The sequence below is a fragment of the Netta rufina genome (genome assembly GCF_964035555.1).
Source record: "Netta rufina genome assembly, chromosome: 12".
Classification (NCBI taxonomy): Eukaryota; Metazoa; Chordata; class Aves; order Anseriformes; family Anatidae; genus Netta; species Netta rufina.
The window spans coordinates 19,935,023-19,962,330 of NC_140135.1; the positions used below are offsets into that span (position 1 = coordinate 19,935,023).

Below are 27,308 nucleotides of genomic sequence, written 5' to 3' on the forward strand. Positions count from 1 at the left end.
TCTTTTGTTTTTATGGGAGCAGAATGCAAACTATTTTTATTCCCAGTGAATTTATATAAAAGTGGTTTCATATTTAAAGGCTGTTTTAAATGACTTTTTTTTTTTTTTAATCATCTTACACAACTAGTTTTTGCATGATAGACCTGGCTGTGACTTCCACAGGGCATTCCTGCCCCCAGCCTTGGAGGGGATCAGGCCTCACAGGAAACGGGCTGCTTCCAATTCCACGTGGTTTAAACCTTGCCTCCTTCACCGAGCTTGTAATTAGTGCCAGCTGCAGTCACGTTTTTTTTTGTGAAGCAGCTTCAACAAAATAGCAAAGTAATGGAAAGATGGAGAGAGAGAAATCAAGTTAGGCAAGTTAGGTGTAAGTTGTTAAAAACAAGTCGCCTTTTGTCTCAGTTCTACTGATGCAGATGCATCGATATCCAAAAAAAAAAAAAAAAAAAAAAAAAAAAAGAGTATCTTTATTGCTAAGATCTTCTTAGGAAAAAAAAAAAAAAAAAGGAAAATAAAGAAGAAAAAACTTGTATTTACAGACATGAAATCAGCAGGAGACAGAATAAAACTTATTTCAGAAGCTGAATACAGGTTGCAGTTGGAAGAAACAGCAACAAGACAAGTGTCTGAATCCTGAGGTTAAACTTAAATTAAAATGTATAAAGGACAAAGAAACTTAACTGTATCATTCACTTATGGGAAGAAAAATAAATAAATATTACACCATTGTGCATTATCACACACAATTATATTACATTATCATATTGTATGAACAATAAGGATCACAGCCTGTAAACAAAGTCCTTTATTTCAGCTCCAACCATGCCTTTTACGTGCACATAAATATGAAGTAGAAGCTAATTTTTCCCAAGTGCAGGCGATTCAAGTCTTTTGTTTTCCATTGAAACCAGCAGTACTTTGTTTTAACAACCGCGCCTTTTTTCAAGAGGGATGAAGGGAAGGGAAGGGAAGGGAAGGGAAGGGAAGGGAAGGGAAGGGAAAGGGGGCGGCCGCCATTTTCCCCAGCCCCTGGCCCCCCGCGCCGCCATGGAGAGGGGGCGGGCCTCAGAGCTGATCGCCAAGAGGCGCGCCCAATGGGAAGGGCGGGGCGGGCTCGCCTCGCCCGCTGATTGGCGGTTGGTTAGGCGGTGGCGGCTGGGCGGGGCTCCATCCGGGTCTGTCACAGCCGCGTCACCGCCCTGAGGCAGGTACCGGCCCGGCCGTGAGGCAGAGGCGGGCGGAGCGAAGTCCCCAAGCTCCTGAAGATGTCCCCGACAGACGAACCGGCGAGGGAAGGAATTAGGGCATAAAGGACTGGGATTCACGCTTAATATTCCACGAATGCAGTTTACATGTATTAAATAAATGTATTTTGTATACTGGGAATACCGAGGGTGCTCGGTACTCAGTGCTATACGGTGCTCAGCCCCCCACAGCTAATTCCTCCCCCTAAGGTGGCCTAAGTATTTAATGAGAATTAAAGAGAATCCCACACGAGTTAGTAGAAAAGTTTATTACAGTGCACATTGCTGTAACCAGGAACAGCAAGCGAAGGAAACATAATGCACCCTTGCAGATAGTTTTCTAAACAGGATTTTGAAACTGGCTTTTATTGAGCTTTACAAATTAGGTTTATCTCGGTTATACAAGTGCATATACAAGTGTATATACAAATGGAAATCATTATATTGAGAAATGCCAGCAGAAGCCCTTTTCTCTACCTTACATTATGAAGCATTTTTTAAAATAAGGGCAAGTGGTACAGACAAGCAGTGGACACTATCAAAGCCATCAATATAACTTAGCTCTTGGGTGTACTTTTAGAAGAAAAATGATCCTATAAATGGCAAGCAAGCAGCTTGCTCACAAGCCACTCCTGGAAGAATTAAGTCACTGGTTTCCTTCAGAGCAATTCACCTTTCCACGTGAATTGAAAGCTGGGATTTGGGCAAATCCTAATGCAGGTTAGGGGTTGAGAGGGCATCTTCTACAGCTCGACAGAAGGTCTTTGTCTTCCAGGTGGTACAACACTTCAATATGCAACACTTAAAATAATGCAATTGCTAGATCTGTGGGGACCACAGAAAAGGTAAAAATGAGTAATTTTAGTTTAAAAAATACATCCTATACTGCCCTCTCTGGCAACACAAATGTAAAATAACAGTTCCTCTGTTCTGACCAGCATAAAGCTAATCAATTACACATTGGGGGAAAGAAAAAAGGAAAAAAAAAAAAATGAAGCTGTTTGACAAGCTTTACAGGCATGGGGTGCAGCTGATTTGCCCTGTCCGCTTTCAGTTTGTAACTGCCTTAGGGAAAGAGGAAAGCAGCTTAATTAAAGTGTATTCAGTGCTCTCCTAAAACCCTCCAAACCTCCAAAGACTTCCTTTTGTGTAGGTGTGTCGCAAGTAATTAAAACCCATTAGCTGCAAGAGGTGAGAGATCCAACAGATTGAACGTGCAGCAGTGGATGCTTAACTTTCAGTTTGTTGTGTAGATCCCCTACTTTGAAGTCAAATATTTTCATTTGAGGACTACACTTCTCTAAACTCACAGGACCGCTTCAAACCACAAACGAAATAAGAAAAAGAAAAAAAAAGACAAAAAGTCAATAGTGTGAGAAAGCATTTAAAACAATTTATTGGAATGATACAGGAATGGTTAATATTACAAGTTAAATCCTCATTGCCGGCCATCTACATAGGAAAAAAAATAGAAACGAACAAATTCAGTTCTTGCGCCCATCATTAACCTAAGACAGGTAAATGAACTAGAAAAATAGCAGGTAGGCAACACATTCCTAGCACTCCTAAATCCAAGCAAGGTATCCGCATCAAGGTTTACGCACGTTTTACACACAGCCCCACAACAAAGAAATATTTTAGGTATTTTTCAGTTTGTGTTGGTGCCTTGTTCCCCAGACAAAGAAATAATTCAGTCTTTCTCAACAGAGCTCTCTTAGGAATGCTGATACAGTTTGAACGCTACCATATGGCGAGGATGGGGGACCCGACGAGGGAAGTGACTTTGCTTTCTTAACTCGGCAGTTTTCTTGACCATCAGAAACAGAGGCTGACCTTGTTTCAGCATGTTTTGGGTCGCTGAGCTGACAGGATTTGGCAGCGACTTTCAGTTACAGCTCCTTCAAAATAATGCCTGTAGTTCACAAAACTTACTTTCTTTTCACAGGAAACACAGCAAATCAGCATGGGTGGATAAGTGACTCGCGTGTCAAATTCCACTTTCTTCATGAGATTTCACAGAGTATTCTCAATTACTTTCTCAAAAACTTGACCACTGGTTTAGACAGAAAAAGATTACACCAGTGTTAAGAAAGAAAAATCACCTCAGTTTAAAAGGGTGAAATCACAGTGAACAACAAAAATCAGACACGGGGCTTAAAAGCAACCCAACTTCCACAAGATCTTAAACATAACTTTCACAAAAGTTCAGTAATCACCGATAAAGCCTGTTAAAGAAAAAGCACAAATGTGTGTGTAAATCTTGAAGGTAAGGCAACATTAATCTATCCATGTGTATTTTGATGGCGTGCTTGCTTTTTTCAGCACAAGCTCCAAACCAACTCCCTGGCTCCCAAATCAGAAGAGATAAAATGTGAAATAAATATGATTTTAACTAGCTTGGCTCTGCGCTTGATCCCGATCACTCTGACATCCGTGGGAGTTTCCTCACGAACCCTCTCGAAGCAGAGCTGTGCTCCAACCAGAGCAAAAAGCTGCAGCTCTGTTTTAACAGATGTTGACAAAACGAGCACTTTCCCTGAATGAACAAAAGCCCCAAAGAAATGCGAAGGAAGTATTTAATTACTGCACTTTAGAGCATCTTTGTAAACCCGGGTTTTTACTTTTACCCTGCTCCTAATGTCAGACTTTCAAACCATGAACCTTGAACCATCTCATAACGTCTTGAAGAAGCGCTGCGTGCATCGCACAGCATAAACATCAATTAACCGCGCTGTCACGATACGCTGCAGCCTTCTGCTGAACTGTGCCACCTGTTTCTCTTCCTTCGTAAAGCAAAGAAAACCAAAATGTGTGTGCGCAGAGCAATTAGAAGGATCCTCTAATTACAGCAAGGCCTAATTACCTTTCTAACTGTATTTTGATGCGTTTGGGGGATAAGTACATTATGTGGTGCATAATGCATTTTAAATTACCCACACATTTTTAAAACCTGCTTCTTATCCTTTAGGGCACTTGTAATTATTTGTGTTTTCGCAGAACAGGGCCAAGAAATCCAGGCTACCTCGCGAGCACTGGGAGGGCAGACAGGTTAATATTGCACGTGGTAAATTCACCAATACAAGACACTTGAATAGGTTCGCAGCTCCTGTAATAGCCTCATGATATGGCAATAGCAATGGAAATAAGTTGTGAAACCTTAAAAAAAAAAATCTTGGATAATTACAATAGCTCTCGCTGTCCAACCATTTAACTTTGCTGATTTGAAAAAATACTATTTTCATCTACTGACTACTTGAGCATGCATTAAGATGCCTAATACTATAAGCAGTGTGAATTGGTATTTTTGTAGAGAAATACATTAAAGGCGTTCACCCTTACACAGGTAAGGAAATGCCATTTCTGGCCATTTTGGCTTATTTGCAACATTGCCTGGGAATTAGGACATACTTCTTCGATGTGCACTGACTCCTGCACGCAGACACGCACTGAAGGCATGCTCAGGCAGCTACCTGTCCTGATCAGCTTGCCAGTGGAAAGGCCGGCCAGTGCCCAAATCCCTTTTTCTTTGTCAAAAGAGCCCACATGGATCACTTAAATGAGAAATACATGGCATTTTTTTTTTGTTATCATCTGTACAGCGTGTTACAATACAAATCTTAAATACCCATCCTACAAAAGAACAAACATAACTTGCAGAAGTGACTGCAATGGTTACACTACACAACACCACCTACAATTTCATCCGAAACCAGAATCTAAAGAGGCTGAAAATCACGGTGCATTTCCATAACGTTTTTGAGGCAACTCAGGCACTAAGTTGGTATCTGACCAGGTGTGAGATACTGGTGCTTTTTTTTTTTTTTTCCATATTTTAAATAGCTGGATCCCTAGCTATAACCACATCTGCGTTGTTAGTACAATAGTTTTTTGGAGTTTACACAAAATAGACGAATTGCCAAGACAATTTAAACTACGTGAAAGTCATTCGTGTCCAATTGCTTCAGTTTCCTATGCGTACAACTCGGTAATAACACCCCGTGCTTTCTACCTTTATGTTCACATTTTCATATCGTGTTCAGATTTGCAGTATATACGGTGAATGCTGCAAGCACCAATCAAATGTTAGAAATCACATCTATATTTCTTGAAGCAGAGACAATTTTACTATTTTATAAAAAGCTGTGGAAATTCCCTTTACAGAACATTTAAGGCAGTCGAAATTCATGCTTGCTGCTTTGCCAGCGCTTCAGCTTCCTGAAACAGAACAGAAATATATAAATTAGTACTTTGTAAAGGATGGCAACTTACACATACCTATGTTAGGCACCAGCACATGACAAGAAAGTTGCAGTAGTACATTATTAAGAAGGGAACAGCAGGGAACCCAACTCAAAGAGTCCCCACTGGCTACAATTACATTAGAAACCATGTCCCACACCATACTGGCTTTACCTCCAGTTCTGACCTAGCTCCAGCAGGACTTGCAAGAATGTGCTGGTTGTTCACATTCCCTCTGCCTCCTGGCACACACGCCCAGGGCCGGTTCTGACCATGAGAGTTTATAACAGGAGAGCAGATAAAATGAGTATGCCTCATTTCATGGTACGACACGAGAACTATTTAGAGATCAAAGACCTTTGGAAGAACCAGGGATAGACAAGAATATTACATATATAAGAAAAGAGTCTCCACATTGGGAAAAAATAATAAGAAGAGGTACGGGGAGAGAGATAATTTATTATTTATTTATTTTTAACTAAACGCAACCAAACTACCAGAAGCAACCACTGAGCTTTTTGCCTTCCAGGGGGCTGATAAGCTGGGATACCTTCCTTGGGAAGGGCTGCTGCTTGCCACCTGCTCCTCATGCCCAAGGCTCCCAGCCCGCAGCTCTTTCGGGACCTGGTACGGAGCTGGTGCCCTTCAGCTCTATGAGAACACTCCTCTGAAGCCACTGAGATCCAGGAGCAGCTGAAGCAGGTTAGCAGACACCAGACGCCCCTAACATTTCTCAGTACATTTCGGAGGGATCCTTCAAAAAAAACAGCCTGAGTTTTTCACTCTGGTTTTCGTGAGGTGGTCACACAAATGGGAGAATAACATCACAGAAGAAAGGCACAAGGAATTTCTTCTCCTGAATATGGTTTCCACAAGCATCCTTCTGACTGGAGATTAATTTAATGACCTGTTAGCAGCAACGTGGCCTACAGAAGGATGAACGGAGTCACTGAGCTCTCGCTGTGGCCCTTCAGGGTGGAGAGTGTGGTTTATTTTAAAGGAAATCTGCTAAACTTAGCTTTTACGTAATGAAGTTGTTTGCTTTGGTGACTGCACAGGAATACAGAAGATAACAGATTAACAACAGCATTATTAACGTGAGACAGTATGAAAAACAAAAACATTTAAAAAAGGGGGGGAGGACTAAGAAGGGAACTTCTGAGAGACTGAAAGACTGCTGGGAGAGGGGAGGCAGGCAGTGAGCCCAGCCTGCGGGGCAGGAAGCCCCAGGCCTATCTCTGTTATCTGTTAGCTGCTCGTGCCTGGGCACCCTGTCGGCTCCTGGCAGAAAAGGCAGGTGGTAGGGGAGGAGAGATAAGAGAGGACAACAAAGCCTGGGAAAAAAAATAAACAAGTGCTTCTTGAAATGGTAACAAAGAGGGGATGGTTCTCCTGGCTTCCTAACAACTCCATTAGCAGTCATAAGCAGTAGAGAAGTGACACCTAGCCTCTTTCTTTTTTTTTTTTCCTTTTTTGCTTAGAAAATGCAGGATCAAATAAATCTCTTCAAAACAGGCACTGCTGAGCTGAGGAGGATTCCCGGCATTTCTCTCATTCCCAGGAACAAACCACCCGGGCTCAAGAAATAGTGATTGGCATTTCCATGCTCGTTTTTGAGCCCTTCTCTTCATTTTCTTTAGCTTTAATGCTGGAACTTTGTATTCGCAATCACCTTTCCAAATCAGTGGGAACTGATGGAAAAGGACCTTTAGTGGAAGGTCCTCCGCTCCTCTCCCTTCCCCTAGCAACACGCAGGATGGTGTTAACTGCACCAGCACAGCCCGGCGGCACGCAGCTCTGCTCTAAATGCCACCTGCAGCATCTACAAATCAGTTCCTCCTCCTTGGCAGCGGGCAATCCGCTTGATTTGCCTTTTGCATCATGTAACTGTGGGATGGATACCGAAAGCCAGCACAACTGCAGAATGTGCTGGGCACGAAGGTGTTCCTGTAAAGGTTGCCCTCACCGGCTCCGAGCTGCAGCAGGGAGTGTGAAAACACAGCAGAGAACATCTGTGGTCATGCTCCTCCTCCTCAGAACTCCTCTTTTTCCCTTAGGACAAATCAGAGCAGCTAAAAACCGAGCGGACTGTTCCTGACAGAGCACCCACATAGCGGGTCAGGAAAGAATTGATGTTTATAAATGTTACAGAGACAGATGACCCCATTATGGTACGGCACCAACTGCTCTCCAGGACCACTGCCCTTCCCAGACCTCGTATGTGAGGGGAAACACGAGGGCTTTCCTGCCCTCCGTGCTCTCAGGGCTGCCTTCTCTCTCCTTGGCTCCATCCTGCACTCTCTTTCGTGCAACACTGTGCAGATATTCTGAGAAATTTAAACAGGATTTAAACAACTATCACACTGTGTGCAGCTGGGGTGCATATCCCAGGGTTTGCTCTCTGCAACCCTATACGAGGCAGAGTATTTCCTCACTGCACCTCTCGTTAGTGGAGTTACCACCAGAATTAGCTTGGCTCCCCAGACTGTCTGCTTCAGTCTGACCTGCAGCTTCTAACGCTTAATACTAACTGATCACCATCCACCTTTAAAATTAGGTCTCTGAGTGATGTGCACACTGTGACCTTCAACTCTTACATGACTAAAGTTGAAAGGAAACGGCGTGTTTATCCATCGGAACAAGAAAACCGAAGTGACCTGGAGGATCCTGCTGCCCTCAAGTGAAACGTATAAAGCAGGCTTGTCCTATCCGATCAAAATCAAAAGCAGAATTCCAGCCCACTGCCTCCGCAGAGCAGCAGCCCACTTTGTAATTGGCAAGGAAAACAAGGCTTCAGATAGCAAGCTGGAGGAAAAAATTACTCTGAAGTAAGAGCAGATTATTTCAAAAACAGTGACTCTGGTTTCAAGGTATTTTTGAGTATAAAAGTCTCAGCAAAGCTTCACATTAATTTTTTTTTTTCACTGAATTGAAGTAATTTGTTTTTTCGTGGCAATATCTTTTCATCCAAATTTCTCATGCATTCATCAGTAGAAATATTAACTACTCTTCTCTTGTTCCAGGACTGTGCAATTAAAAAAGAATAAAATCCAAGGTAAAACAGATAATTAATACTAGTGAAGAACTCGAACCAGCTCTTTTTTTTTTTCTAAAGCAATGAAAGCTTTCCCATTAACTTGGAAAATTGCAGGGTGGCTCCACAGTGAGGACACCAAAAGAACATCAGTACTGAACACGGAGTTTTTCTGGCAGAAGGAGGGGGAGGAAGATACCTCCAGGGAACAGAGCATCCTCCAAACAAACCAGCACACAACAACAGCGTGTTGTTGCTGTGATGTGGAAGCCTAAAAGCTGGTCTCTGGAGACTGAGTATCAGGCCAGCAGGGAGATTCACTGGGACAACCACAGAAACATGTGAAATATCCTGCCAGAAGCAGACCTACCTTTGAACCAGGTGGCGCAGTCAAGCCTAAAAATGCATATACTGCATTATTCTCTCGAGCTTCGAAGAAGGCTTCGTAATCCTGCATGATGGGGGTGAGGGACAGGGGGAGGAAACAAAAGATAGGAGTGTTAATTTTGAGAAATAATCAGAGCACAATTGGTTGTGGTACCCAACCTGCACCGAGCAAACTGCTTCCCGTGGCCTGATGCAAAATCACTGGTGCCGTAGGGTTTGGACTGTCTGAAAAGCGACGAGCTGGGAATTTGGGGATCTGGAGCAACGAGATGCTGCTGTGAGGTGCTTCAGCCTCTCCCAGGGTGACAGCCTCTAGAGCAACCCATGGTCTGCCCTCCTCCAGGACCAGGCTGAGCCCACTCCTTGCCATCAGAAACCGATGCCAGGCACCGTGGTGCTGTCACCCACTGCCAACAGCGACTGTGCAGCCATGGACAGTGACTCCTGAAAGTTAAATTCAAACCTGCAAACTAAGAATATACCTGATCTCGTCACACTTTGCCCTGAATGATTAGCCTACACAAACAAACGAAATCAGGGCAGGCTGCTTGTTGTCAAACCATCCTACTCACGTGCTGAAGATGTACAGCGTCAGCCCCATGAAAAGGTGCAGGGCTCTGCCTCTCGCTGTCTGGCACTGGATTGACACGGGCACGTGGCTGCTCTACGTATGCACACGGCCACTTCCCAAGAAAATTAAGGTGAAAACAATGAAAGAATAAAGAGTACCCTTCTCTGACTTCTTAGTGTTTGAGGGAGAATGCAGCTGTGTGTGGTTTACAGACAGCACGGCTTAGCTGCCTGCTAACTGAGGAAATTGCGAGCCAAAAACCCCAGCGTGGCTCAGCAACAGCAGTTGCCAAATACTGACCAAATCAGCCCAAAACGTTTGTGCAAGTCGACTTACTGCCCGAGTTACCACATACTTCCCGAGCTCCAGTTTCCAAACTCAGCACATACCTGACCTATGTCTTCCCTTTTCTGCCTTACAGCTGGAGCAGCAGCTCGGGCTTTCTGCAGCTCTGCTGGGGAATGTTTTGCTGCAGGAGTCCTGGCAGAGAGATCCCCGGGGAGGCAGCAGCTCGGAGCAGGCTCAGTCAGGGGCTGAAGTCTGGGAGGGAGCTGCCATTGAGGGCAGGGCGCTCCGCATGCCTGAAACAGCAAGGGCTGCAGGAGCTGCGGCATGCTCGGGGCAGGGGCGCCTCTCAGAAGGGGCTGGTGCAGCCAGAACAGAGGGAAGTCGAGAGAACTGAGCGCTGGAGCCTAAAGATCAGGGATGTCAACGTCCTGCTCCGTTTGCACACCAAGCATTCGGGTGGTGGGTTGATAGAAACTGGTGGGACTGTGCTAAATCCTCCCGAAGCCCCTCTGGGGGCAGTGCTTGCTGTATGCTGGGGCTGCTGGATGACAAAGGGGGTGTTTATCTGGCCGGTGCATAGTTCAGCAGGCGGCTTTGTAGCACCCAGCAGGAAAGGAATGCCCGTGCCGAAGGGGCAGGGTTTGTGCCAGCTCGCAGCCCAGTAACACTCAGCTGGCTCCCACCTCTGCCACTGACACCGCATCCGATGGGACAGACAAGGAAGTTCATGCTTGAGGAGAAGCAAATAAAGATGTAAGCAGGTTCAGAATAACTTTCGCCTTTCGGAAAGCTAAACCTGGTAACTTGAACCCAGCTACATCAGTTCACCAAACTGCAAAAGTTGGAAGTGGCACCTGCCAAAATTGGGGGGGTGAAATAAACACAAGGCAGGGACTCTCCCCTTCTCTGTTTTCGGTTGCAGACGGCCATTAATCGCCACGTTTGTCCCTCCAAGCTGAGCTCTGTCCACGTCCAAGCCATCAGTACAATTTTGCAAGCCGAGAGGCACATGAACTCACCGTGGGAACTATTTCAAGTTCTCCTTTTCTTACAAGCACACAGAAAATGGCAGTGCATTACAAATCACTTCTGCCACTGGCCTCAGCATCACCTCGCAAAGGTCCCGAGCTGGCAGATTCCGAATGACAGACCTGGAGCTCAGCACCAGACTTCGAAACGACTTAGAAACAAAACCACAGCACCAGAACAACGCCCGCTGTGAGCTCCCTCCAGAAGATATCAAGTTTTAAAAATAAAATTAACAGTTAATCTAATAATCATTCAAGCATGGCCTGCTGAGCACAAGTGCTGCAGGGCAGCATACTTTTGATCAAGCATTAAAATAATTACGGGCAGGAATGGGATTCGCGACGTGATTTTTAATCTTTTCAAAGCACTGCAGCAAGTGGACCGCAACGGGCTTCGCTCTGCCAGCAGAACCCAAAGGCTCGTCCCGAGGATCAGAAAACTGATCTCTGCCATGGGAGGCACCGCTTCGCAGCAGCACAGCTTTTGGGAGATGAGCAGCGGACCGGAGCGATCCGAAATCCCCACGCAAAGCCCCGTGCGGGCAGAGCGGCTCTCGGAGCTGGCTACAGGTTGCTGCAACGCCGCCAGATTCCTATAAAGTGCTGCAAAAAGGGTAATAAAGTGCAGCACGAGGATGGGGCCGAGGGGAGGTGACACTTATCCGAGCCTTACCCCGAGGTAGCGGCTGTCGTTGAAGAGCCGCGGTGGCAGCGGGTTGCCGCTGGCGGGCCGGCTGTCTTCTGGGACGTTCTCCCGCATCCATTTGCGGTTCTCCTCGTTGGCAGCGATGTCCTTTTCCTCAAATTCAATTTTGTTGGCTTCCAAGAACCCTAAAACATCTTGTTGCTGCTTTTTGATCTGTCGGAAAGATGGGAGGGAGGGAGAGAAACAACATCAGTCGCGCTGCGCCGGTGGTTTTGCAATTCTGGGGGTCAGTGCAGAAACAGGGGGGGTACAAAACAGGCTGAAAAATGAAAACTGGAGGAAAATTATCACAAAAAAAAATAAGTATCTTCTAAAGAGCCCCATCTGAGGGGCTGCAGGTGATGTACACACACAGCATGGGCCTGAAGGAGGTGGTGAAGGCACAGCCCATCCAGCCTGGTGGGCTGGGGGCTCGGGGAAGGCAGAAGCCCCTTTTCTGTGTATATCTGAAGAAGTTTGCCAAGCAGTGTAGGTGCTGAATGCAGAGTGATTGAACAACCCCTTCCTTAACGAAGGGTTGATCTTCGGCAGGACTCAGAGAGTGTTTTTTTTCACAAGAAATCCCCTAACTTGTCTTCAATAGGATCGAAGGGGCTGGGGTAGGGGCACTGTCCCTGTACAGAGGGCAGTGCTGTGAACTTTAAGGGTCTGCACAGCCAAACCCAGAGCTTCCCCACACAGACCACACTGAGCAGTCAGGTCCCAAAGCAATTCTGGGTCCTGGTTCTCTGGACAAGAAGCCGGCGAGCTCTGCCTGCAGGAGAGCTCTGGGGTGAGACCCCAGACCCACACAGCTCGTCCCCCGCGTGCTCCCACGGCACCCCAGCCAGAAGTGGGATCTGTGAAACAAAAACTGTGCTGGCCGTGGACAGGAAAGGTGGTTTTTATTACTGTCATAACGTGAGTTATTAACTTCCTGGGGCAGAGACGTTCTGCTTACGCTCTGCTCTTCCTCTGCACGACTTCAGCGCCGTAAGGGAAATTAGAACTGTGTGCATCCAGATCCATGAAGATCTGGATCCTTGTTTCCTTGAAAGAACCTTGTTTCTGGAAACAAGGGAAAAATGGGACTTTATGGGAAATTTGTTCCCTTCAGAGAGGTCTGTTAGCAACCAGGACAGACAGATCCCCGTGTGTCTATCACAGCAAGGCACAACGGGGCCTCCCTCCAGCTCCCTTGGTGCAGGAGCCACGGCGATGGATTCCTCCCGGTGTGCTTCTCTCAGCAGAAGGATCCCACGGGGTCACGTTGCCGTGCATTAGCAATTTTTTTTTATCAGGGCTGAAAATAAATAAATGGGCCAGGTTAATCTCGCCCCGAGGAGGTCGCTCGTGTCACAGGCTGTGCACCAGAGCGTTTCTCAGCACGCTCGCACCCGGCGGTACGAGACTTCCTCGTTTGCCTTTAACAACAAGGGGCAGAGCAGGAGGGGAAAGTTTTTCTCCGTCGTGTTATAAAGGTCAAAGAGAAAGGAGGCAGCACTTCCTTCAGCAGCTATTCCGTAGGACTGGAGTACGGGAAAGGTCCCTGCAGTTGTAAACTCCGGCAGCCAGCGCTCAAGGCCACGGACCCACCCGGGAATAAACCAAGGCTTCTTCCTCCCTACCTAATTACCCTTTAATTAACCGTTTCCCACCAGCTGTGAATTACGGATGAAGCCAGCTCCCATTAGTCTCAGTTCTTTAACTTGCAAAAAACCTCCTGGCTTGCCAGAGCTGTTTGCTCAGCGACAGGTAGCACGACGGGGTCCCCGCTTCGTGACTGCGGCGGGGGCAGCGAAACCCTCTTGGCTTGCCTGTGAGCAGCTCCTGGAGAGGGACTTGTGCTTATTCTGCTAGAAAAGGCACCGTCTGGAAGGCAAATGTGGCATTTGGGTTCCTGCTCCACCATCTGCCTATGGTCAAGGGAGGTAATTCTCCCTCCGTGGTGGTGGCAATGCCCTGGAAGGAAAAGGAAAGGTGCCGGTACGCATGGAGCGTTAGTCTGAAACCCCAGGCTTTTGGCCAAAGAAATAAATGAGCTGGAGGTTTCACAGGCGCCACCATCCTCCTGGTTCCTCACACAGAGCATTACTCCTGCCACAAACCTGGAACCTTTTGCATTCAAAACCTTCACACGCAGACTGGAAGCTCATGGTTCCAGGAGTTGTTTTTAAGAGAAATTCTCACGTTTCAAGATTCTCTTCCTTTCCAGTTACAAGACAGCCATGAAAGATCAACCTTTGAACAGATAACATGCAGAAAATAACCCCATGAAAGAAGTAGCTAGGATCAGGCACAACTATTGTCCCTCCTTGCAACCCACACCAGAAGTTAATTCTCTGTTCCAGGAGGTAGCTGCAGCCCTGGATGACAGCACGAACGCAATAAAAGCCACATCAAAGCTGTCAGGAGCAGAGCTGGGTGATGTTGGGCAACAAATCGTATCCATCAAAAATGGAAATTCAGCCCCAAAACGGGCAGAGCACTTCCCACAAAACGCTGTGGCACTCCCGCCTCAAAATGGTTTTTCTCCTTCAAATCTTTACTAATTAAAAAAAAGAGTGCCAATATCTGGCATTCTCTCACCAAGGCTCACCTACACGTGCATCGATTTGCCATCCAAGGCTTTGTTTGTTTTAGCAAACACTTCCAACTATAGTAAAAGCCTGGCCCTGTTATTTGGGGTCACTTCCAAGGAAGCGATTCCACTCGCAGCAGCTTGCCCAGACCAGCAGGCTTCTGACAGCGCTGGGTGAGACACCGATGTGCTGCCAGGACAAATCCTTCGACCAAAGCAATCCCAGCACCTACAGCAGTGAAAGAAAATGATGTAAAGCTGCCAGGATTGCCGAAACTTTCCCCAGAGCAGGTCCCATAGGAGCAGGTCCCATAGGGAGCTCGGCTGTGCAGGGCTGGGGGTGATGCTCGGGGTCCTGCGAGCTGCTGGTGCCCCGCTGCCAGGAAAGCCTCGTTTAAATGTGTTGGTGAAAAGGGCTTCAAAGACAGTTCTTGTTTGGTGTACGTAGGCACAGGCGGGGAGAAGAATAGCCTAGTCTGCGCTGCTGGCCAAGCAGGGCTTTGTTTTTAAGCCTTGTTATTTCTTCAGTTTATAAATAAATTCCCCGTTGGCCCCGAGTCGTGTTTTGGAAGTCTATTTCTGGCCCCCGGAGCCCTCAGAGCCTGCGGCCCCAGCTCTGCGGCTGCCTTCAGCCGGTGAGCGGCTCTGGCACACGGCGCGGGGCATTCCCGGGTCCTCACTTCCACGCAGGGAAAAAACCACATTTTTGTGTTTTTTTTTTTTTGCAAAGGTACAACTCATCCCTTACACCAAACAGGTGCCCCCTCCCAGAGCTTCCCCGTTGTTTTATTTCGCCCTGCCCATTCCCGGCGCAGACAGCAGGCTAAATATGTCCAGCAGCAGCAGCAGCTTCTCCCTCCTCACGTGCCTGCGGTAACACGACTGCTATTCACGGCTGCTTCTTGGAATTTGAAAAAAAAAAAGTTCATTCTTTGTTTTTTGTGTGCTGGTTTTTTAACATTTCTGATGGTAACAGCTCTCCTCATGCAGGCTGCTGGGGCAGAAGCTGATGCTTGGAAATCAGCTGCAGGCAGAGCGGGGATTTCAGCTCCCAGTACCTTGTGGGCAGCTCCCGGCAGCATTTTGAGGCTGGGGAATCCCACTGTGCTTCCCTGGAAGCTCCCACCCCACAGCCACCCCCGAGCAGGCTCCTTCTTGGGCTCCATTAGGGCTCTCTGTGTTTCTGTTGTAATATTTCAGAATGCAGGTGTTTATACACAAGCTTCCTTGCTTCCATTCACACAAACAAAGCAGATTTTTGCCCTGGATCACCTTAAACTTCAGAGGTGCCAGCTCTGGTGGCCACCATTGCTGCAAGCCGCCGCCAAGGGGTGGAAAACTGGAGGGCACCCATAGCAAAGAAGGCCTGATGAGAGCTCTGCAGGACGTCTGCGGGTGTCTCTCTCACTTCCCCCTGCTGGGTAGAACATCCTCCTATTTTTAGGTCTGGGCAATTATCATCGCAGAGCCCACGCCACTTCTTTGTCTGCCTATTTTAAGCCACGCGCGACACGCAGCAAGGCCGGCGGCGGCTCTTCCAGCGCTGGCCTGCTGCTCTGCAAGGAACGACGAGGACAAACACTGAAACCACCACGAACTTATGTGACCCAAACCAAACACAAGGGGCTGGAAAAGCTCATACTGTACTCGTGCTTCTTCTTTTTTTTTTTCTCCAGAAATGAGGCCGTGTCCAGATGGGCTCTGTCTGCACTCGCTCTGCCCAAAACCGGCCCGCAGCGTGCTCCAGAAGCTGCAGAAAGTTACAGAAAGGGAAAAGCCGAATCACGAGAGCAAAACTAAAAGCTTCTTTTACGGATTAGAACACCACCTTAAGCACACTGATTCAATAACCCGAGGCCTGAAATTTTGCTAAATCCCCCAGCAAGAAGCTCCGAGTGGAGAGGCCGCGGTGCTCTGACACACGACGGCCGATGCCACCGAGCTCTGCTGTGGTCAGGCTGGAAAAGCAAAGGCACCAAAATGCCCTAAACGTGTCAGAACCGAGTGGCTGCTCCACATCAGAGGTCTGCTCGGCTGCTTTCCTCCCGCAGAGGCCAGAAGCAGATCCGTCTGCTATCAGTCAAGCGCGAGGACAAGGAGCGTTTCCTTATTTATATCCTCGCGGCTCCTGGCAAGCAGCTGCAGCCGCGCGGCCTAATGAAGGCCTGATGACTTTTTAATGTGTTTTAAGCTTACTTTCTGTGAAGGCACCTGAAGGATTAATTCTGCATTACATCTCGAGCCAAATTCTGCTCTGAACAAATAATATCCAGGCACCTGGGATAGTAGAGTGAGAATCCATTCATCCCTTTACACCTGCTTCTCCAGGGGCTCTTGGGGTGCTCCTGCATTGCCAACACACCGAACACCTCACCACCAACAAGACCTGAAGATGATCTACAAAAGTCCCTTTTAATCAACATCAGGTTTGCTCCAGGGCATGGAAATGATCTCCGTCAGGTGAAAACCCAGCTCTGTTCCTGCTGGAGCCACCAAAATCAGAAGCAAAGCTTTTCTTCATTTCTTGGCCCCAATGAAAACCAGGGCGACATCGTGCGCGCTCCTTCAGCTCTGCCCCATACTCACTGCCCCCCAGGTGGTTGTGGCTGCTTTTCTCACGTTCCTGGGACCACCAAAGCCCACGTATCACAGCAGCAGCTCCCGGGTGGTCTTGCCCGAGGGTCCAGCTCACCACAAGCCCACCGTCTCAACTCACAGAACAGCGGGCAGTCTGGGTGCAACGTGCCGGCTCCAACCCTCTCTTTAGTCAGGTTGTGTTTCCTCACCAAAAAAAGAAGCAGCATCCCTCCAGCATTTGCTGTAGAGGCCTCTGTGAGTTCTGCAAAGTGCCAAATGGAAGCGGTGTGGAAGCCAGGATGCCAAACATCCCTCTCTGGGGCAGCCGCAGCCTGCTGAAGCACTCCAAGAATAGAGGTAACGCAAAACATTACTGCGAGGTTTCACCACAAATCTGAAAATATTCAAATATTCGCACAAATATAGCTTATGGTGCCACGATTTGCACAGATTTCTCTCACGCCTTTTGCTTTTTTGAAGAAGTTTTCCCTAGTTCAAGGCTGTGGAGCCCCAGGTAGCCCGTGCAGGGATCACCCTGGGGATGGGAGCTGCGGGGTTTGGAGCGGAGGGAGGATCACCCTGCCCCTACCCTACAGGCCTGAGCTCTGCTTCGGATGGGAGCCTGCTCCAAACCCAACAGCGAGCGAGCTTCAAGCTGCGGGAACACAGGCCCCATTACCTGGCTGGCCATTAATGAGGCAGGAGCACATCAGGAGCCCCGTGGTTATGACGCGCCGTCGTTTCCTGCTGCAGACATGGGATTTGGCAGGCCTCAAAGGCCCAAAGAGCCCCTGGAAACACCATCCCAGCTCCAGGGGGGTAAAGAAGCAGAAGCAGAGGGGGAAGAAGGAGGCAGAAGCCCACTCATGGCACGTCCTCAGGCAGGAGGAGGTCTGGCAGGGCGGAGGAGCAATAAAGGCCTTCAGGGCAGGCCACCTTTGCCACAGACTCCTGGGGTGACTTTGGGTGTGCCTTTTGCCGCCCCTGAGCTGTCAGCAGTAATTTTATTTCTCCAAATCACTTGTTTGCTTTGGTATTTGGGTGAGGGATCGTTTCTGGCCGTTCCTGCAACCAGGACCAAACAAAGCCCAGCCCAGCCTCGCAGGCAGGCTTTAAACATGGACACACAAGGCTGATCTCCAGCCAGGCCATCACACTGAGCATTATGTGAGCAGCCAAAAACTCCCCAGAAGATGACAAACATTAACTGCCCAGACTGAAGGTTTACAGCACGAATTGCTGTTTCACTGACTCTGTACTGCCAGGCGTTCATTGCCTTTAAATAAAACTGGCTTTAAGAAGAAATGCGGCACAAAACAGGGATCCTGCTCCACACCCAAGGTGCTTCTGCATCACTTTCTGCCCTTGAAGAACTCACACACCAGAGGCATCCCACAGCAGAAGTCTTTTGGATGACTGCTATGCAAATACTAAACCAAATCAATTCTTTGAAGACAATAAAGATCATTTTTGTCTAATCAAAAATAGCCACCTATAACAGAAAGCTTCCAGGAGCTGCCTGCCAGGAGCAGCAGCTGCCCAACCTCTGCTGCCTTGGCCTGGAAAGCTGGCATCGGGGCTTAGCTCTGTGGGGCACCCTTCAGGAGACATCCTGCAGTGAGGAATTCCAGGAACAGCACATTTTTCCATCACAGTAAGGTCCTTCCCTCAGCTCTTCCCACCCACAGCCACAGGGAGCTGCCACCGTCCATCCCACCCCAGGGGCAGGGCACAGCGCTGCTCACACCACGACCGGGGCCACCCCACAGCCACCCACGATGTCCGGAACATTTTGGGGTCTCTCTTATCACCCTGCTTCTCTTGTTTTTCAAAAACCACAGGCTTCCTCTTGCCTCCCTGCAATCTAGCATTCGCATACCACGACCGAGCCCTGAGACAAACACAAACTGCGTTTCATTTTCGGAAAGGCCGAGCCCCCAGCTGCTGCGTGCTGGAGGACGGAGCTCTCCGGGCCTGGGCGAGCAGCCAGGCGAGCTGCATTCCCCTCGTGTTCCTCGGGCTCAGCCTCATGCTCGGCTGCTGGCAGCACCATGGCTGTCCTAGCACCTTCCATGCTGCTAATCCTGCTCCCACAAAAGACCCAGCTGCTCCTCGGTTGGTGCAGGTGTCAATTCCTACAGCGAGCATCCCCCGCAGAGCCTTCAGGACCTCCTTCGAGCGTCTCACAGCATGTGCACCTCAAACCTGGGTCCCCTGCAGGAGAAGCGGAGTCCTTCAGCGACCTCCCGACACATTTTAATGTGGTGAAAGGAAACAAATTTAGAGAAAGACTGCTTGGGTCCAAAGGTCTCGCGGAGTGAGCCAGCAGAAGCACGAGACGTGCTTATCTGCGCTGCGGGGTGGCAAAGCATTGCAGTTCCTAACCAGGATTATCAGGTCGCTAGCAAGCAAGATTGCAAACCTGCCCCGTTTTATTTTGTGCCTCCTTTTTACTTATAAATACTGCATTTCCTGCCTAGGGAAAAAAAATCCTACATCTATTACCCATAAATCAGCTTCACGGCAACTTCACTTCCATCCGTGTCCCCCGAGAAAGCTTTGGGATGTATTTTGAGTTCCTGAGTTACCTGTTCCTGGCCCTCTCTGCCAGCTGCCTCGCACCACGCAGACAGCAGCGATCTCACATAAGCAGCATTAAGGATTTCCCCGGTAAAACCTTGCCCTGCTGGAGTCCGTGGCAAAGCTCCCAGCGACATTCCCACTGCCAAAGGTTCATCCCGTGAGGTGCACACCGACGCGCTGCTTAAACCTGCCTGGAAACCACAACTCTCATAAAAACGTGGCTTTAAGTGCAAACCATTCTTGTTTTCCCCGGGGGCTGCCCAGTTGCTGTTTACCCTGGGCTTTGCCAATTCCTTTTGACCTACGGCTGTAGGGGTTCTGATAAATCTGCCCTACTGTCTAGCCCTAAACGTGAGGTGTATCAGCATCTGCTGCTGGTGCTGCAAAGCCACGACATTTAGGAACCACCTGCCTGTAGCATCAAACCCTTCTGTTTGCTGCGTGCCAAACACCTCAGCACCGACCTGGAGGATTTCATTCCGATGTTAAAAAGAAGACCTGACAACAAAGCTTCCCTGTGCAAAGTCTTTCAGCACCCAAATGTTGAGGTTTCGGTGTCTGCCCGCTGCTACTGCACAGCCAGCAGCTTCCTATGGCAGGTCTGACAGCCCTGTGCTGAACTGCAGCTGCTCAGAAGGAAAGCAAGGGGAGAATTATTATTAAACCGCTGCTATTTTCTTCCTGGTTTCTAAGATACAGGGCACAAATACGGTTAAAAGTTCCTCCCATGTCTGCAGCCTCTCAAAGCGTCTCGGAGTCTGCGAAGCAGAGGTAAGATCCTAATCGCATCGCTCTGTCTGCATGCAACACAGAGTCACAGCCCGCTTACATTTCGAAGGAAACTTCCAGCTACAAAGCCTGCTAACAGTGCTAGAACTGCAGGTATTTGTAATAAACACCAAACTGGAAGCAAACCAAAAAATCCCAAACACAAACACACGTTTCTTCTCCGTCAAACATTTTTTTCCCCGGACAACACAGCCTCACATATTTTAAACGCACACTGCTAACATAATTTTGGGAGCAGAGCCAGTTTCATCCGAGCGCTGAACAGCTTTGCTGGGTCAGATCCAGCTCTTGTCCACCCCAACATCCTGCCTCCGCCAGCCACAGGCTCCAGGGGAGAGCACAGCAAGGGACTGAGCACGCCGACTGCCCCACGTTACCCTCTCCCAACCTCAGTAACACGCAGCTTTGAGTCAGAGGTGTAGTCATTCCCTTTAATAGCCCTAATAGCCCTTTGCAGATTTTCCCCCTTCATTTGTCTCGCTGCTTCCTGAACCTGGGCGATCTTTGCCACACACAACACCCTCTGGCACGGCGTTTCTCTGCCGAGCTGCACGTTGCCAAAGGAGGCACCCAGCTTCTCCCCGCTCTCCCCCTGTTGTTGTGCTGCGAGGAGTCACCAGCAACCACTTCCTCTTCGTTCTCCCCCGCCGGACGTGGTTTTTATCTTTTTTTTGTGCTTTTCAGCCCTCTCTCTACTACCAAACTCCACTTTATTTGGCTGTTCTCATGCAGTGCTCACCTCATGCTCCCCAGCATCTTTCCTGGTGTTGTTCACTGCTTGTCCTGGCCTAACAAAGACACAGACCTGCCACAGATTTATGCAGTGCTACTGTTTTAACTTTGCTCTCTCTGGTCCTAAGAACTCCCAACATTTCACCTGCTGTTTATACCACCGATAGGGGATTTTGTAACCAGCTTCAAGCCCTGCACAGGTTGGTTCTTCCCACCGGAGCCACCTTCGGCAGGCTGCTCACACCGTGCCTCCGCCACCTTTCTCATCTCTCTGCGGGTTGCCTGTGACTAAATTCTTGATCGTTATCTGCTTTATCTAACAGGAGTGTGATCGACCATGTAAGCCAAAAAAACCTCCTTCCCTTTTATCCCCCAGCGGCTGAGTTTCTCTCTGGAAATTCGTTTGCCTTTGGCTCCTCTCTTTGCCCTGGCACCACAGCACCTCAAACAGCAAATCCCCTGGCAGGTAACACTTCAAATGTTACGCTCGAGCGCCTTCAGAATTTAAGGCATGGCGGTACTCACGTGTGCAAAAGGAGCCCAAATAAAATCAGCCTTCCGAGAGCTAATGAAAGAAATCACACCCACTTCTCACAAGGAAAACCAAGCCCAACACCAAGCTGTAAGCCAGAACCCAAAGGCTGCCTCGGCTGCACTCAGACAGCATCAGCTCTGCCTCGGGCTGCAGCTTGATGTTGACCCTTTCTTTATGTTCTCTTCTGGCAGCCTGAACGTCCCCTGCCCACCTTCTGAAATCCAGGCTTGGCAGCCTCCTGCCGTGCTGCCCTGCAGAGGACGTGCTCCTGGACGGAGGATTTCTCTGGAATGAACAAGAGCAGCGTTACAATTAAAACTCTCTTGGGTTTGATGAAGGATCTGATGAGAAAGGTGCTTTACATTGAATCCCAGACCGAATACAGCCGGGCTTACAGACATGTAGCTTTGCTGTGCGGGTGGGAGCACCGTGGGGCACACAAAGCCCTTTCAGATCAGTGATCAGGGCAGGAGCTGGGGCTGCTCCGAACTGCAGAGCCCCCGTCCCTCTTGCTAAGATGGGAAGCCCGTCATCCTCAGCCCTTCTCTCTATCACAGAGGGACTATTTTAGGGCTGTCTTGAGCCTGAACAGCTGATACCTATCGATGTGCGCCTGGTTCCGTTTGTCTCTTTCCCTGCTCCCTCTTTTTCTGGGAGGAACGAGCGGTAATAATAGCCTTGCAGAGGCTCTTGGTTTTGGCATCCTCTACTCGTTACACGCATGCCAGTTCTGTAGGAATCTTCTGAGCATAACTTTAATGCCTCGAGACAAGGGGACTTCCTTGCTCAGCTCTGCAAACGCTGCAGAAGTGCTGAGCACAGACACGCCTGGGGGGAGCCGGGCACCAGGGCTGGAGCAAATGGAGCAAGCTGAGGGTGCTCAGCCTCCGTCCCGGGCCAGCTCTTCCTTCTCCAGCAGCACAAGGGGACAAATCCTGCCACCCTGCCTGGGGACAAGCACCGTGCTGGCTGCAGACACCGCCGGCAGGCAGTCTTCACAAAACCCCTTCCAGCCGCAGCTGCGGAGCGTCATCCCAGGCACCGCTTGCAGTTAAGCACGGTAGGATGTTTTGTGTTTCGATCCATTACAACTTTGGCAGCAACTGCAACCAATTTAATCTTTGGCTGAGTTAGGGATTTGAATGCCGCATTTGAAGAAAAACATTCGACTTATCTAGAGTTTGGAACAATGACATTAAAAAAAAAAGGGACGGCCACCAGACAGATGGAAGGCACCCCGGCTGTCTCGCTGGATTCGTGTCATGCATCGTGTCTCCTACCCTGAGAGCTCGAATCCAGAACAAGCCTTGTTCTGAAGAGAGAGGGGGAGATGAAGTCTGCTTATCACAGGATATCCCCAAGGCTGCTTGCACAGAGCCAGCTCCGCTTGTCACTTTTGGGGGATTGCTGCAGAAGCAGGGAGCAGCCTCGCCAGCCCTCGCGAAGCCCCGAGCTGCTGAAGACGAGCAGGGAGAGAGCAGGTGGGTACAGACAGCCCTGCTGTTCTGCCTCTGAGCTGTTCTGCCTCAGTTCCAGCCCAAAGCACCAGCTGTACATCCGTGGCACCACCAGAAGGTGCTTCTGGGGAGGAGAGAAGAAGAGTAGGCGGCATGGCTAGCACGCGTTGGCACGGCAGAGCACAGGCTGCTTTCCTCTGTGCTTCCTGGCGGGCGGGGAGGAGACCCGGACCCCTTCCCAAACAATAAAACAGCACAAAAGAAACACCAAGCCCCAAACCTTCCCATCCCTGACTCTGCAAATGAAAAAATAAACTCAGACTTCCTCTTCTCTTTAAGCCACCCCTACCCAGCAGGAGCCTGAGATGTGCCGGGGGCCGGATCCGGAGCTGCACAGCATCCAAACAGGAGGGGGCTTCCCGCACGCTGCCGCAGCTCACACCAGGGCACCCGTGCTCTCAAATGGTGCAGTTGCTGGCAACAAATGAGCCCGAGAAGAATTTGAGCAGCTGGTTCCTTTCCACAGGAGGTGGACAGAAGCAGCAGTCCGGCTGCCTTCGGGAAGGCGCGCACGAGTTCTCCTGGTGCTGCAGGGAAGCTGCAGCAACGTCCTCCCCAAACAGAGCACAGTACCTAAATGCCAACGGGGTAAATCACAGACTAGAGCAATTCAGCCTCTTCAGTCCCCACATTCTTCTTCCCGCAGCAGAAGAGGCGATTACTCCCTGGCCTCTCCTCCTTTTGCCTCTTAAAGGATTTGAACAGAAGCCCATAGCCAAATTCAGCCTCGCAGCCTGCTTGAGTCAACGCTTGGGCGCTCCTGAATGTGGCATTTGCGGCTGCCATTTCACGTTCGTGGCCTCCAGCACCGCCTCGCACTGAGGAACGCTGCTCGCTTGGGCTGTGTGTCCCTCAGAGAGCCTCCTGGAGGGCCCTGGGCTCCTGTGGCCGGTGCCTGCAGCTCCTCGCCGTGCTTACAGCCACCCGTGCTGCTTCACCCCCGCCTGGGACTCACCGGCACAAAGTCCATTCTGAGCAAGAGCGAAGGAAAAGGGCATCTGCTGGTTCAGGACTTCCAAATTCAGCCTTCAAACTGAGCTGTAGCCACGATGCTCTGATTTCCTGGGTGAAATCCGAATAGCAGGCCGGACCAGGACTGCAGTTATAACAGCCTGCCCGAGTCCTTAACGATAAACTCTCGGTACATTCGGTTATCTCTAGCTCTGAGCAACAAACCACATCACACACAGTCACCTTTACCTTCACCACCTGGTGCATAAAGCAAAAGCCACGAGCAAAAAGCAAACACTGGGCTTTGCAACCAGCGCAGCACAACAGAGATAAGGCCGGGTACTTCCCAACTCCTGGTGTTGGAAGCCGGGCAGCTCGGACACACTTTGCACAGTACCACCCATGATGAGACACCGCACAACACAGGCACCGAGGAATTAACAGCAAGGCGTACTTCACCAGAAATCCCTTGAAACGCACTCTGAGGTGCCTCTGCTTAGACACCAACATCCCACAGCAATTCCTCCTCGCAGATACACGCTATCGAATATAAACGTTGTGGAGAACGGCGCCTCGGGGAAACACTTTATAAAATATGATATGGAAAATTATCCTGCAGAACAAAGTATTCCTTTGCCAATAGAAGACCACAAAATTTGGGCACCCTCCAAGACTCACAGCCCGAGGCTGCAAGGTGCGAAGCAGCCGCAGCGCCCTTCCCCTCCGGTGGGAGCTAACGCTTTCCAGAGCCCCACCAAAGCTCCACCGGCTTGCAGAAACCAGGCAGTCGTTTTCTAGGAAGGAGGCGCCTTTACACTTACTGCTGGTTTGCTTTTACTCAAGCAAATTTAGCTTTCAAAAAACCAAAGTAACCCCACCTCAGGTGCTGCTGGCGGTACCAAGCCATCGTAGCAGGAGTGCGAGCCACCTCTTTAAAGGACAGGAAAATGACTGATGCCCATCGAGCGCCTTGCAGGCGAATGCTCAACCTTTCCCTTCAGCGAGGTGCCTCTCCGTTCTGCTTTAAGTTGAAGCATCAATTAAAATTCTTATAGCAGAAAGAAAACAGCCACCCGGTGAGGTAGGCTCGAGCCGTGCCAACAGAAACACCCTTGGTGTGCTGAGTAAACTGGGAACGTGCAAATCCTGCTCATTACCACGACACCACTTCAGCTGTGCTCGCTTTGGACCCGGGCTTGGGCATACATATGTAACAAAACTGGTGATTACGTGTTTGTTATGCTTACATTTCATACAAACAGACCACGCCAATGCTAATAGCCAAATTCCACCGGCCAGGATGCACGAGGGACCCTAAGAGGCAGGGAAGGGGATGTTCGCACCGCGTCTCGTGACACGCACAATCCACACAGACAAAACGCCATCGCAGATACCACTTAGCAAATAATTAAAGGCCTCGTTTAAAACCAGGTAAATGTAGTCAAGATCAGTGGCTGTATCCCTGGAGCTTGGCGTCGCTACGCAAACCCAAAATCAATAACTGCCATTAAGGGGTCACCGATAAGAATCTACAGCAAGAGAGCCTGTCAACTGGAAACCTATTAACAGCTGTATTAGGAAGGCAGAATTACATCTCCACTTTGCTAATGACTGCTTCTTTCCTTCTCGCTGATAATTTTGCAACAAGCCAGCGGAAATCCTTTTGACCCCCCCTCATGAGCGAGTCACTCAGGATTTCAGGACACTTTCAAGACCGGCATCAGATAATCATCGGCTTTCTGACTCCGGCATCAGCGTGTTGATATCAGCAGCAGCACTGAGACCACAAAAAAGGACAGGGGGAGAGAAGCAGCGTGGGGACACCCGAGGGATGAGCTTCTGCTCCTCTCGCCAGCAGAGCCCAAGGCGGGTTTGCCCCCGCCAGCCCCCAGCCACACCGCTCACCACTGCCTGGTTCTGCTGCTGAAAGCTGGAGACCAGCAGCTGTGCTAACCGAGGAAGGAGAATTCAGTGTAAAAGATGTCTTTTTTTTCCTCCTCCTGGCTGTCACCGGCCTCTGGAAGCTGGGTCCCCGCTCCCCAGCACGCTGACACGGCCGAGCACCATGAAGCCGGCGGCTCAGCAGAAGTCTCCGATCTCTGACTGCATTCTTGGGCATCCTGCAAGTCTTCCACACTGACGCTGAATGCGACAACCCCCTGGATTTTAGGCTCCAAGCATCTTTCCTTCAGAAACCCGGCAATCTTCAGGGCGCCGCCGCTGAGCCGGGGCTGGCCCCGGGGGCAGAGCCGCACTTTTTGTGTTGGCTTTGCTGTGAGAGGGGACACACGGGGACACAAACGGACACAGGGACGGACACATAGAGACACGGGGACGGACACACGGCCACACACAGCCCGCTGGCCGAGCCCGCTGCCGCCCCACGGTGCCCAGCCCGGCTCCCGGCCGCGCTTCATCCCCCGCCAGGCGGCGGAGCAGCCCCCCAGCACCCAGCCGGGAGGCACAACCCGGCCCTCAACTTCATGGGCACGGCAATAGGGGATCCGTGCTGCCGCCCTACAGCCGCTACGAGGAGCAGGAACCCCCGGGGGGCCACAAGCACGGCTCCCCCCCGGGGCTCCCGCACTCCCAGCCCCCGCAAGTTTCCCGGCGAGCCCCTTACCGCCGTGGAGCCGGAGGAGGAGGCGATGTAGACCTTGATAACCATGCTGGGGGGGAGCCGGGAAGGGCGGGTGGGTGTGTGAGGAGTGGAACCGAGCCGAGCTGAGCTGAGCCGAGCCGGGCAGAGCAGGCAGGGAGGGAGGGAGGGAGGCAGGGAAAGGGAGGGAGGAGGCTGCGCCTCGCCCCGCCTCGCCCCACCACACGCCGCGGCAGTCACAGCCAGCCGGCCCGGAAGAGAGGGGGAGAGAATGGTTTCAAAAATGAGAAAATAAATAAATAAAGGCAAAAGGAAGGGGGGGAGAGAGAGAGAGAAAGAAAGGGGCGAGGCGAGTTCCCGACGAACCACGCGAGACGTGCAGGGGATGGAGGGCGGGTAGGGAAGGGGCTGCGCTGAGGCGCTGGGCTCGGCTGTAGGGGCGGTGGCCCCGGGGCTCACAGCCTCGAAAAGCAGCGAGCCCTGCTGAAATGGGCGGTTTCCGAGGAAAATCTGCGTCAGGGATCCCTTCCCTCAGGGGGGGTGAAATCCAAGTGTGCGCGATGCGGGCACCCCGGTGCGCCGGGTGCTGCGCGGCTCCTCAGAGCTCCCACAAAAGGGCGAGCAAAACCCTCACAGACCGTGAGGGGTCTCAGACAAAGCTCCTGCCTCTGCCCCCTGAGGCCCATTTTCGGTTGAATCAGAAGCAAAAATCTGTCAATTCTACAGAGATTGGGCTCCCAGAGCACCCTACAGCACAAGGGGCAGGGAAGGCCTTCAGCAGCAGGTTGTGCACCCATATGCTGTAAAAGCAAAGGCAGACACTTAGATCTGATGTGGTCTAACTCTGGAAGGAATCAGGAGCTAAAGATAAGGCTGTGGAAAAGAAGAGGAGGCAGGAAGCTGCTGGTGTGGAGACTTTATCTTGGGGAGTGAGAGGGGAGAGAAGCGAGGGCAGGACAGGGGCAGCT

General features: G+C 50.1%; 1 protein-coding gene across 1 annotated transcript; it reads right to left on the reverse strand.

Annotated features, from left to right (window-relative positions):
• Positions 1–2,617: 2,617 nt before the first annotated feature.
• Positions 2,618–26,482, reverse strand: SH3BGRL (SH3 domain binding glutamate rich protein like). Its single transcript, XM_084294340.1, has 4 exons — positions 26,365–26,482; positions 11,465–11,650; positions 8,888–8,968; positions 2,618–5,459 (listed from the first exon to the last, which is right to left on the reverse strand). Exons 1-4 carry the CDS (start codon positions 26,407–26,409, stop codon positions 5,427–5,429), a joined length of 345 nt encoding a protein of 114 aa, XP_084150466.1. The 5' UTR covers positions 26,410–26,482; the 3' UTR covers positions 2,618–5,426.
• Between the last annotated feature and the right edge of the window lie 826 nt (positions 26,483–27,308).

Excerpts from the sequence above, each read along its gene's own strand:
- SH3BGRL (XM_084294340.1), bottom strand. The coding sequence starts at position 26,409 with ATGGTTATCAAGGTCTACATCGCCTCCTCCTCCGGCTCCACGGCG. Across the intron at positions 11,651-26,364 it reads CCTCCTCCGGCTCCACGGCG|ATCAAAAAGCAGCAACAAGA; the intron begins GTAAGGGGCTCG and ends TCTTTCCGACAG. Across the intron at positions 5,460-8,887 it reads CTGCGCCACCTGGTTCAAAG|GAAGCTGAAGCGCTGGCAAA; the intron begins GTAGGTCTGCTT and ends GTTCTGTTTCAG.